Source organism: Gracilinanus agilis, chromosome 3 (assembly GCF_016433145.1).
Source record: "Gracilinanus agilis isolate LMUSP501 chromosome 3, AgileGrace, whole genome shotgun sequence".
NCBI classification, from domain to species: domain Eukaryota; kingdom Metazoa; phylum Chordata; class Mammalia; order Didelphimorphia; family Didelphidae; genus Gracilinanus; species Gracilinanus agilis.
In genome coordinates this window covers 377,160,420-377,173,900 of record NC_058132.1, presented here as the reverse complement: position 1 = coordinate 377,173,900, position 13,481 = coordinate 377,160,420, and the positions used below count along the sequence as shown (strand labels likewise).

The window sequence follows — 13,481 nt, the reverse complement described above, 5'->3', positions numbered from 1 at the left end:
CTCTGTATTTTGCCCAGGCTGGAAATTCAGCAGCAGCTGAGAGGTTAATCTCCCTAATGATCAGTATGGAAAGTCTGAGCTGCTCAGTATCTGACCTGAGCTGGTAAGATCCTGCCTAAGGCAGCCTGGTGGTCTCCTTCTCCCAAGGTCTAACCACTCTGGTACTGAATACAGTGCAGACATTTGATCATCCTTGGCCCCACTACAGTTTGGAATTCCCAAGCTTCCCCAGCAGCAGGCATCACCATGCTTGGATACAGAAAAGGATTCCCTGTACATTTGATATAGTATGGTCACAAGCTTTTAAAAAAAATACTTGTGCCTTGTTTATATGTGGATATTTAATACATGCAATCTGATGACTATGTCTGATTCCAACAAATTGATGAGCAATATATTCCCATGTTTTGATTTGGAATCAGGTCATGACCTCTATAGAAATATTACTAGAGAAGTTAAATTTAGTATGTTTTCCAAACTGGGATATCTTTACAGAAAAGAAATTCCTTATTTCTAAGGAAAAAAGGAAAACTATAACTATGGCACCATAATTGGAACACCACAGAGTTGGAAAATAAGATATCCTTGTTTAAATTAACTGGCATCACACAGACTATTCTCTTTATCTCTGAAAGAATTCATTTCCTTCAACAATGCTAAGCAATTAAAAAATAGATTAAAACCCATAAGGAAGATAAGTTATAGGAGAACTACAACTTACACAATTTTTCATGATGCTTATTCAATGGCACATTTTGCAGTTTTAAACATGGAAGCATGTTGCCCTACTTCATAAATCCCTCTTTAATCAGTCATCCTACACTGAGGATATTTCTACCCAGGATTGTCCTTCACACATTTTGCTAGCAAATATCCAATCATATAATTTTATACTATAGCTAAAGCAATGATGTCCTTCTAATTTTCTGTTTCTCAAAGTAGCATCAAGGAATGCTTTTGTGGGACCATAAATAATTGCCTTCTATGATTTAATTCTCAACAAATGTGAGGAGTAATCATCTTTGTATTAACCTAAAGAAACTTTATTTCTCTATTCCTCTGGTTTATCCAGAGTATTCTTACACAGAATTCCTTTCCTTGATTTCATGGTGTCTTAATGGTCTTGAAAAACTTTCCAAGATTATTCTCTATTGAAGTAACAGTAATGTAGATGTCTCACTAAAAGACGGACTTCTAGAATGCCATAAAACATTGTACTTAACTATAATACCCACTTTAGCTAAGCCTTCTATATCTATGGGATTCTAGGAAGGAACACAAGAGGCTGACCTCTGTTTACATAACACTAACATTCTTGGTTTTGAATTGCATTAACCTTCTTAAAACAAAAACAAAAACAAAAACATTCTTTGTTTCTTGGCAAAAAAATGTCTTCCTTGGTCTTCTAAAAAGACCATTCTAGGATTCCCCAGGTTTGGTTTTCCTGTCCTGAATACCCTAAGCTGGGTTGGATATCTTTGAGCCAGAGTCCATGTAGGGAACCCCCTCAAGAAAGTAAAGAGCTGTAAATCTAAAGTGTTTTAGCATGTTCTTGGAAATGTCTCTAAGCTCAGAAATGACTATAAACAAAAGACACTATGGTCCCTAGTTTGTCATACTTGTGATAGATCAAATAAGGGGTCCAACTTGGAGTCCATGACTTCCTTAGTTATTGGACATCATAGCTATGTGAAATCCCAAGGGAAGGAAGCAAAGATGGCATGAGACACTGGGCAGATGTCACCCAATGAAGGACAAGAAAGGCAACCTAAAACAAGAAGGTAACTATATTCAAGGAGAGAATTAGAAATTAAGTGAAGAGCCTGCAGTTTTCAAGGGCTCCACATAAGCTGAACAGGACAAAGAAAGGACTCAGGAGATAAGAAAGTGTAATTAGCAAGTTGTATTAAGAAACTGGAACCCTAGTCCTCAGGAATGTTGTAGTAATCTGGGCAACAGAAAAAGGCTCAGAGAGATTCATTCTATACACGTATTGTGAAAAATGGTCACACAGCCAGTGTTGAGGGGAGGGGTAGGTTTGAAGAATACTTCCCAAGTGGTCAGTCCACCTCTTCTCTTCCTGGGAGAAGAGAGAATCCTCTGATAAGGCCTAGTAGCTGTGAAGCCACTTTTCCAGAATGACTCAGCTGAGCCCAACCAAAAACATAAGACCCAGTCCCACCTAGCCTTTGACTTGTCTTTGACATCACACTCAAGGATCTGTTTGTTCTGGAATGGGATCTCATTCCTCTACTTCTACCTTCCCACTTACATGCTTCCCCCAGAAGACAGCTCCTGTTGTATAGCTCTGAAACCAGGGCTAGGACTAATTGGAGAGCCACAAATGCCTTTACACTAGGGCAGTGATGGCAGACCTATGGCACACAGAGGGCTCTCTGTGAGCATGTGCCCGCCCTCCCTCCACCCATAGTTCATTGCTAGAAAGGCAGAGGGACTGGGGGGTGCTGCTCCCCTCCCTCTCTGGGGGTGGAGGTTGGGGATGGGGGTGGGGCACAGCACTTGATCTCTAAAAAGTTTGCCATCACTGCTCTAGAGGAGTCAGACTGCAGCCCAGCTTGCCAGGTATAGCATGTAAGGGTCTTGAAAGAATATGGGGCCCATTAATCAACCTTACCTGTACTATGATTTCTTTCAGGGCAATCTGACAGAATGTTACCCAAAGGGGCCCTTGCCTAAAGCTCACAACTAAACTCAACATTAAGGCTTCTTTTTAAAGGTAAGATGACACCTTATCCAAGGATCAACTGTTGTTACAAAGGGCTAAAAAATAAAACTCCTGTTGTAGGAGGTCCCACCTTCTACCATTTTTATTCTCCAAACATGGAGACATAGACAGGGCTTGAAAAATAATTTCTAGATTTTTATTTTTTTATGTCATCAATTTTATATATACATACATACAAACAAACAAATACACATTCCTGAACAATTCAGGGTAATTTTTGAACGCTGGCTAGGTACATGTAAACAATGAATGTTTAATCAGAACTGTTTTAAAGAAACACATTTTTGGTCTGGATCTGTACTTGCATCAGTGTAGGGAACTTATAGTCAGGAAACTCCCTCTACTAATGTTAATCAGGAAAAATTCTGCAATTTAGAGACTCAGCATGCCACATAAATAGGACACTAAGACAACTGTCTTATCTAGGGTGGCAAAGCCAGTTATGTGTCAGGTTCAAGATTTGGACCCCAGGCTTCTTGACTTAGCAGCAAAACCTCTCCATTACCCAAGCTTTCTTCCTCTTATGACAAATAATCCAGCACCAAATTAAAAACACTGAAGACCAAAGATGTTTTGATTCACTTGTGGCCAACCTAGAAAATTCTCACCTTTCCAATATGGCCACACATTATCTCTTGTTTCCTTCAAAACCTGATTTAGTTCACTTCCTTCAAAAGACTTCCAAACTCTTCACTTCTATTTATTCCCTCACTCTGAGGTAACACACCACTTAAACAGTTGGTATGATATAATAACTTTTTTTTTTTCATAGAACAACACACAAAGTCCAAATTAACGTATATGTTTAGTTGTCACAACTAGGCTGAAATCTTCTGAGGTCAGAGATCGAGTTTTTCTTATTTTTTTGTTAAGTGGGGTAACAAATGATATTGTGGAGATTACCTAGGACAGGCCCCTAGATTTAGTAGGATCTCAATTAGTGGTGCCAATTGGGAGAGTTTTAAGGAAGGTTTTATATACCAAACTCAGCAAAGTTTTTTTTAATTGGCAACAAATGTCATGGATTTTTTTTTTGCACATCATAATAACTCATAGATTTTGTCAAATGAGTCCAAATATGTATTATCGAGCTGTCACCATCCAGAGTCCCAGGGCCACATTGGCAGCTAAAAGTGTACTGCCAGCAAGCAAAATTAAAAATCCTAGCAAATCTCTGTTTTGCTTGTCTATAATCAGTGAACTAAGGGTAGCTTCAAGAAAAGAGTTTAACATCCACTGCCCATCTAAAGCAAAGCAGGGTACAGCATTGATGACAGCCAGTGCTCCTGAGAGTGAAATCAGATATCTGGTTATAAGTAGTTAAGCAGAATAAACAATAAAGCTACTGACAAGGTATTTACTTTGAAAACTATTACAATTCATGGAAATTTTTCAACCCCACTGAAGACTATGTAGAACTTTCTCACTAACAGCAAAAAAAAAATATCTTTTCCCTAAGTTTTTGCAAAACCATCAACACTTTTCTTTTTGGGGTCACTTTTTTGAAAGTCAAATGAACGTATTTTTAAGTCTGATTAGCTTAAAGAAAGAAGACAACTTATATCTTCCTCTATCATTAGCCTGAATGATTCTGCTCTAATGATACAAAAAGGAGACAACTCAGAGAAGTAAAGGAAGTAGAAAATTTGACCTTGTGTGTGTTATGATAGGCTAAATTAAAGCTTTTGTTTCTTGAACATTATTCACTGTAACTTCTTAGAGGCAGGCCAGCCGTAGGGGGATATTCTTTCCTAAGACAATGGCAACTACACATATAAAGATTACAGGATATGTGGCATAGTCCTTGGGAAATCTTTTGAATTAATCACTTATTTGGCCTTTTTCCATTTCTTTCTCTGTTAAACCATTAAATTAAAAAACATAGGAGAATACAAAACCAATACAAACTAACATACCTTTTAAAATATACATTTAGTTACTATGTGCCTTACTAAAACTTGGTATTATATTCATTTCCCCCCTAAAATCTTTCACATATAAAAATGTTACTGATATACCAAGTGACTGGATTTATTTTTCATGGGATACAGAGACAACAGATAGATGTTGATCTGCATATTCTCCCACATGCTCCTCTTCAGAAGCATGCTCTCCCCTTTACAGCATTGATTAGATAAAGAGCAAACTGTGCCTGCAGATAGTCTGTAGCCATGACAAGAAGTCAACCAGATTATCTTGCCCAAATGGGAACAGAAAGGATGTTTCTGACCTCATTAATAACTCAGATGCTTTTCCCATCTGAGATAACCAGCCATAAGCGGAATAGGTTGAAAGGTTTCAGATTCACACATCAACTCTAATGAGGCTTCTATACATTCCCTAGAATATCTCATACCTTATTTTTCTCCCTAGCAATCTTGTTCCTTGTCTTATATTCAGCACACTTTTAATGTCTCTCCAGTTTTAAAACGACCTTTCATCAGGTCTTTAAGGATAAAAATGAACATTTATATAGCACTTAAATACATGTGATCTCAGTTGATCCTTGTGGGGAAGGCAAATGCTATTTTGCCCACTTTACAGAGAAGGAAACAATTCCAGAAGTCATGTGACTTGCCTTACACCACAGGTTGTAAGTGATACAAGTGGGACTCAAATCTAGTGAGTTACTGTCCCTGTGCTCTACTGTCTAACTACTGTGTTCCGTCTCCAAGCAACACGCCTTTCATACAAACCTTTTGCATAAAGTAACTTACATGTTTGAAAGGATACTTGAAAAATGTCTCTATAACCACAGGTAGGTCATTGCTTAGAAAGTTGAATCTTGGGATGAAACTGCTGAGGCTCACTAAAAAAAGAAAAGTGATGATGATGAGTATTTTTAATGAATCAACGGAGAGTACATATTCAATGATATATATGCATTTATCTGAAACTGATTAGGGCTCTTGAACCTCCACAACAGAGGCTGGGCAGAAACACACCATCAGGGGAATAAACCATCTCTTCAAGTCTACCTAGGAAGGTTAGGAGCTTCAAGGAAAACTGGGAAAAAGGAGAGAATTCCATTGTTTCTTGGGGGTCTTGCTTTGGGTCAGTATACAGTAGTGGAACACAAAGTCTAATTCCCAATATACGCTCCTATTTAAGGTGAGAAATGGGGTAAAGTTGAGTGTATCCTGGATGTGATTTTATAAAGTAATATGATTAAAAAACCCAAACACAAGCAGATAACAGACTCACTATGACATAACACTCAACTGAGTGTTATCCCCTTTAAAATGGTCACATTTGGCCTTAGCTTTTCTCAAAAGGCTCAGTTCATTTTGAGCTTTAGTTCTCAACACTATTCTTCTTCTTCTTCTTCTTTAAACCCCTACCTTGGTCTTAGAATAAATTCTATGTATTGGTTCTAAGGCAGAAGAGTGAGTGGTAAAGGCTAAGCAATGGTGGTTAGGGTTAAATGACTTAACCAGGGTCACAAAGCTAGGAAGAATCTGAGACCAGATTTGAACCTAGGACCTCCAGTCTGTCCTGGCTCTCAATCCAATGAACTTAACATTCTTCTTCTTCTTTTTTTAAAACTTTTACCTTCCGTCTTAGAATCAATACTTGGTATTGGTTCCAAGGCAGAAGAATGGTAAGGGCTAGGCAATGGGGGATAACTTAACAGTACTATGCTATTCTTATATATTCATCCTCCCTTACCCAATCTGGCTTCCATTTTCTGTATTTATCTTTAAAAAATTTAACACAATCCAACAAACATTTATTAAGAATGGGTAATGCCCTGTACTAGGTGCCAGAGATTCAAAGACAAAACTAAAAATCTCTACCCTCAAGGAGTTCATATTATACTGGAAAGAGGATACAAAACTTATATAGACAAGTAAATACAAAGTGCTTTCAAGAGGGAGATGGACTTTGGGTAGATAGCATCAGTTAAGTTGATGAAAGAGTTAAGCCTGAAGAAAGAGGAGGATTCTAAGAGGAAATGATGTGAAGCAAATACATTCCAAGACTGTGGGAACAGAGATGAGAGATGACATGTTAATAGTTGTTCTGGAATAACAACATGGGTTAAATGAAGGAAGAGAAAATGGAGAACTCCAAAATTTTAAAAAAAAAATGAATGTTTAAAAAAATATTTTTATATGTAATTGGGAAATATTTAAAGAAATATTTTGGATTGAGGGCCAGGTCTAGAGACAGCAGATCCCTGGTTCAAATCTGACCTCAGACACTGCCTAGCTGTGTGAACCTGGCAAGTCTCTTTACCATTATGCAGTATTGATTCTAAGATGGAAGGTAAGGGTTTAAAAGAAAAATAAGTAAAAATATATTTTTAAAAAGTTTATGGATAGTATACGGTGTGAGGGGATGAGACACTAAACTAAAATGGTAGATATATAAGTAGAGAAGAGGATTTATTCACAAGATGTTATACAAATGACAAATATACCAATGATTGACTCTTTGGGGTAAAGGAGAGTGAGGAGTCAAAATAACACTGAGATTGTTGTAAACTTGAGTGAATGGAACATCAGCAGTACTCTGAACAGTAATTGGAAAATCTGACAGAAGAGTGGTTTAAGAGTAAAGATAATGTATACAGATTACAACCCATCTATGTGACTCATCTTGTGTGGCTCTATTCTACAAAGAAAAAAAAAAGAAAAGAAAAAAGAAAGAAAAGAAAAGGAGGGAGAGGCAGGACTCTTACTTACTGGTCTTTGCCCTGGGGGCCTTACTTAAGACAGTCACGAGGTGATCGGGAGGACAGAGGCTGGGAATGTTCTGGGTGTGTCTGGGCAGAATTGTCTCTTTGGTATCTGCATGACTGTTGCTGTGCCTTCCTGAGTAATAGATTATACTGGCCCTAAAGGACCAATGCTCAGCATAGGGTGAGGAGTTGGGAGCTTGAAATAGTTGAGGAAGAAATGAGTTGTGCTGGGGACAAGTCCCGGGATCTTGAAGAGAATGGGATGAGAACCATCTTCTCATGCTGACTAGTTGATTATATATTCCATGCTATCAAGTCATGAGTCCTACCTAAGAGAGCACTGTTCTACAGAAGAAGAGGAAACTGGAGGAAGGATGAGTTTAAAGGAAATATAATGAATTACCATATCAAATGTCAGAGTTGGAAAAGACTTCCATGACCATCTAGTCCATCTCATATTTGACAAGGAATTCTTACTTTAACAAACTGGTCACTCAGCCTTTGCTATAAAACTCCCAAAGATAGGGAACTAGTTTCTTTTTTTTTCTTTTTTATTATATATTTCCTCAATTATATATAGACACAATTTTTAATAATCATTTTCTGACATTTTGGGATCGATTTTTCTCTTTCTCTGTCCCTCCCCTTCTTCCTCCCTGAGACAGCTGGTCATATGAAATAGGTCATACATGTGCTGTTACACAAATTTTAAATGTTTTAAAATAAAATTCAATAGTTACAATTAAATGCTTTAAGGATTTAAACATTCTAACTCATAAACATCCTCAGGTAATATAATATTACCAGAATTCATGAAACTATACATTCTTTCTAAATTCCAGTATACTTTATAAAATGAAATATAAAATAATCTTTATTTAATTTTTTTACTAGTTTCTAATAAGGTAGTTCTTTCATTTCAAGGTAACTCAAATTGTTAAGTGTTTTCCCTAACACCAAGCCTAAATCTACTATTACAATTTTCACTTGTTATTCCTGATTCTACCAGGAATCAAGCAGAATAAGTCTAATCATTCCTCCACATGACAACTCTTTGAATACTTGCAGATACCTATCATGTCTCATTGTCCACATGGAATCTAGAAGCCCCCAAACTTGTAGCCTAGAAAGATTTAAGTGACCCCAGTCTACTTAGCTCAAAGGCGATAGCCTCAGGCTTAGATCCATCACATGAGAGTTCCTCCCTGAGGAAAGGCCAAACCCAAGCTGAGTGACTCTTTGGCACAGTAGGTAGCACATCAGTCTCCTAAGCTGAAGGTCCTGAGTTTGAACCTCCAAAAGGACGATGTGGTATACTGGAGAGGCTTGGAAAACCAATAACAGAGGAAAAAAAATGAAAAACATCTTTCCTCATGGTAGATAGGAAGGAGACTACCAAGTCAGAATGTTACATACAAACAGGGTCACCATAACTGGCTTCTTTGCTGAGAGAGAGTTTGATCTGGATAGGAGATTTTTCTTCCAGAAAACTATTGTGAGGTAAAGACAAAAGGCATTAATAGAATATATTTATTAAGTAAAATTAAATAAATAAACAAACCACAGCTCTGATCATGCCACATTAGAGTAATGAATACAAGAAAATATAGGTCTGCCTTAGAGCTCAAAGGGTATTTAATGCTGGAAGTTATGGAATTTTCTTAGAGCACTACAGTGGAAAGAAAAACAGATTCAGAATCAAATGGCTTGGGTTCAAATTCTGGTTCTGTCCAGTGTGACCTTTAAGAAGTCATTTAACTCTCTGGGCCTCATTTTCCTCATCTGTAAAATATGGAGTTAGACTAAACAATTTCTAAGATATTTCTGGGCAGCTAAGGGGTGTAGTAAATGTAGTGCTGGAAAAAGTCAGGAAGGCTCATTGGTCTTCCTGAGTTCAAATCTAACCTCAGACACTTCCTAACTATGTGACCCTGGGCAAGTTACTTAACCCTGTTTGCCTCACTTTCCTTATCTATAAAATGTGCTGAAGAAGGAAATGGTAAACCAATTCAATATTTTTGCCAAGAAAATCCTAAATAGGATCATGAAGAGTCAGACACATCTGAATTGAAAACAACCTGCTAGTTCTAAAGCTATGAACCTATGTGCTCCTATAAGAGTGAAGTAAGGAAATGCAGACAAGTACAAATTTATATCTTTAAGCCCAAGTTATATGCTGCATTCCTTATATATCTACATGGGTCTCTTTGGACAGTTCTCCCTTTTTCTCTACCTCAGAATGGTTTTTCTTTGTGCCTTCAGAATTTTAATCTTAAAAGTTTTCCATCCTTAGTTAGTGATACTCTAACTTGTCTCCATGCCTTTGCAAAAGCTCTCCTCTATGTTTAGTAAGAGGAAGAGAATCTGAACTGCAAAATGTCAGAAAACAATTATCAAAAATTGTTTTAAATGTAATTGAAAAAAAAATTTAAGTTAAAAAAAAAAAAAAAAGAATGCTAGCTCCATGAAAAAGAGACTGGTTTTTTCCTACTGACAGTGTCACCCTGGTCTATGTACTAGTTTCTTGTACTAGTTTCTTAAATGACTCTGAGAGGTGGAATTAGAAAGCTAGAAAGCTAGTTCCATACTGCCAACTAACACAAAAGACTCCATGTTTTGAAATAGGCATATAGAAGAGGTATGGCTGGTGGGAAAAGGAAGATTCCCTCCTCCCCATCCCCCACTACTCTATATTGTCCAGGGATCCAGGGGACAATGACCAGAAAGGCATTCTTTTAAGAACACTTTTTCAGACACTTCCTAGCTGTGTGACCCTGGGCAAGTCACCTAATCCCCATTGCCTAGCTCTTATTGCTTTTCTGTCTTGGAACCAATACATAGTATTGATTCTAAGATAGAAGGTAAAGGTTTAAAAAATAAATGAATAAAATTAAAAATAAAGAACACTTTTAGTTTGTCTCCTAGATCTGTCTTGCTTTGGGGCACATTCTGAGAGCAGCTTCTGAAAAAATGGTTAACTTTGGAATAAAATCAATGCAAAGGGTTTTCAAAGATTATGTAGTACTTGAGGGATTCTCTGAGGTTCTAGCATAATAGTTACTAACCTGTATATTGAAGGTGCAGTGGATGTCCTACGAACAGCATATCAATCTGAGGTGAGTGTTTCACTCTTATTAATCGAGTTTGATTTTCCAAAGACGGTATTACACATAAACTTGAAACTAAGTCATTTTGACAATCTGCATTACTTCTACACACTTGATTGGTTTCAATTGTTTTCCGGGCTGGCAGACAGGCATACTAGAAATAAATTTTTAATTAGTCATAAAAACAAAAGCATTAGATCATATGTGTGAGTCATAGCCAGACCAATTATGTCTCCTTATAAAAACAAAAGTGATTTATTTTCAGGAAAAATATAGCAAGTGCATTTTCTCATACAAGATGATATAGTATATCTTTTGTTTTGATTCTTATAAACTTTTCTTGTGTCATGGATCCCTTTGAAAGTCTGGAAAGTCATGGACCCTTTCTTAGAATAACTTAAAAAAAATACCTCACAACTGAAGGAAAGATTAAATTTCTATAAAAGGTTCACAAAAATAAAGATGTAATTTTTTTTTCTCCCATTCAAGTTCACAGACCACAGCTTTATAAGTACTCCTTGGTGGTCTGTGGATCCCCAAGTTAAGAATGTCTGCTTTTAAAGATTTGTGATTTCATAGGTCTGAGTAATTTATAAGATTTTATATTCTCTATCTTTCATGGAGGTTCTACCCAACATATAGGAGGTCTTCTGCTAGTTCTTTTAGTACTTTGGAGATATAATTGTATCACTCAAGTTAGTTACTGTCTTTTATTCTTCATATCTGATTAATCCATCTTATTTTGGTAGACACCCACCCATATACCTACGCTACCCCTCTCCCCACGATAGTGCTTTTTATATCATAATTATTTTATGTGCTTCAGATGTTGTAAGAGATACATATTTCATAAAAATAGAATTCTACCATTATTCACCTAACTATGGGGACTCCCCTAAGTTAAGAGATTGCCACCATGAGCAAGTACTTCCCCTCTTCTTGGCCTCAATTTAGCTATCTGTCAAATGAGAGTTAAACAAAGGGAATGCAGCTCTGAAGATCTGACTTGAGATGGCAAATAGTTTGGCCTACACAGAAATCATTAGAGTAAAATACTCAACATAGGCAAGTTTCCCTGTAATTGCTCCTTAATGCCACCTAGAGATAAGAAAGAGATTACAGGAATGCAGGAAACAGTCCCTAAATATTTGGTTCCTACTTTATTTCGTTCTTTCCCACTAAAAACAATTCAAGAATAATAGCTACTAAATCATGCTGTAATTTGCCTCAGGGGAGAAGATGGAAATATGGACCCTCATCATTCTTTACCTTTCTAGTTTTATCTTATGCAATATAGTATATTTTATAAAAGAATACATTTTTTTTTTCAAACAGGGGGTCAGGAAACTGGAAGAATATGCTCATTTCTGACCACCATCAGTCACCTGTTGTCTTTTGGTACACTGGTATCTACAGTTACTAGGATCATACCCTATTCCAGACTGTTTGGCCTTTTTTATTCAGGTCATCTAAGCTGCAGTGGAGTCAAACTCAAATAGAAACAGAGGCCTCTAAACTATACCTAAGTATCCCTCTGGGCTGTATATTGTCTTAAAAACCACATATTAACATAACCTATGTGTTACTGTATTTTAAATTTATTTTGTGAAATAATTACATTTTAATTTGGCTCCAGTCCACTCGGGAAACCTCTGCTCTAAGGCAATGGGATCTGTTAACATTAAAGCCTCAAAGAGCCAAAGGCATTTGTGCATTCCATCAGCAGTTGAGGCAAACTGCACAGCACAAACATGTTTCTGGGATGCTTGGACCTTAAAATTAATATCTCATTATTGGCAATGAATTCATCAACAGTAATTTAAAGAAAAAACTGCTTTTAGATAATAGAAATTAAATGAATACAATGAAGATAGAGTCTGATCAATTTTTTCCAAATTCAAGAAGGGTTTGAACCTTTGTATGTGGAGGTTTGAGAATTCCCCAAGGGAATACTTTTGAAAAAAAGCAGTGACTGTGAAATGGACTAGATAAATGATTTTTACATTTCAAAAAGGAGATGGACAAGATGATTTGCCAAGGCTCTTACAGTTCTAAGATTTGGACAAATGATAAGGAACCAGGATCACCTGTATTCATCAATGAGGAACGAGAGTATTATTTTTATGGAGGAGGTACGTTTTGGTAATTATACCTTTCATTAGTTTTTTCCATGTCACAGACATTATTATAGGTATTCAGTTTTTGTTTTCCCCAGTTCTGTTTTTGACAGATATTTATGAATATCTTTAGGAGATACTTACCAAGTGAGTGTTCACATTATTATTGTAGGAAAAGCAGATATCTGTGAGGCTATTGTTGCTACAACATTCAACTGTTCCATCAAGCCTTTTGTACACTAGAGAGAGATATAATCAATTATGTGAAAACATTTATAAAAAGTTATTTGCTTTCAAGTTAAAAAAAAATGAAGTGGTTTATTTAAAAAAATGACTTCTAGCAGAGCACTGCTGTGTCTAAATTTATACTTCATAGTATATGTTCATTTTTCTAATCAGTAAACAGAATTGATATCTAGAGTTTGGTTTATTTGTGGAAATTTAATTAAACCCTAAAGTCTCAGCTTACTTCCCCAATCACTCCCAATCAATTAATGTCTTTATTAAATGTCTATGTACTCAGTTTATAGTAAATTCAATGTGCTTCAGTCATCCAAATTTTCTCTGGGAAGTCTCATACTTCTGCTAAATTTAGAACACAGTAGAAGACAACTGTTATACTCGATATTAGAAGTGAAGTAGGGGCAAAGGGTAGAAATTGCAAAGAAGCAGATTTAGGTTTGATGTCAAGAAAAACTTTGTAACAGCACTGTCCAAAGTGCTAACAGCTGCTGCGCTAGGAAGCAGCGGGAGGCCCCTAACTAGTGGTCTTCAAGCAAAGGTTGGATGAATAGTTGCTAGATTTGTTAGAAAGAGGATTCTTGTTT

General features: G+C 36.6%; 1 protein-coding gene across 1 annotated transcript in view; it reads right to left on the bottom strand.

Moving 5' to 3' along the window:
- Window positions 1-2,879: 2,879 nt before the first annotated feature.
- MBTPS2 (membrane bound transcription factor peptidase, site 2) overlaps window positions 2,880-13,481 on the bottom strand; it is a 33,036-nt gene continuing 22,434 nt past the window's right edge. Inside the window, exons 8-11 of the mRNA XM_044670141.1 lie at window positions 12,799-12,893; window positions 10,496-10,691; window positions 5,480-5,555; window positions 2,880-4,052 (exon numbers count right to left, since the gene is read on the bottom strand). Of these exons, the coding sequence (XP_044526076.1) occupies window positions 3,830-4,052; window positions 5,480-5,555; window positions 10,496-10,691; window positions 12,799-12,893 (590 nt within the window). The 3' untranslated portion in view covers window positions 2,880-3,829. The remainder of the gene's footprint in view (window positions 4,053-5,479; window positions 5,556-10,495; window positions 10,692-12,798; window positions 12,894-13,481) is intronic.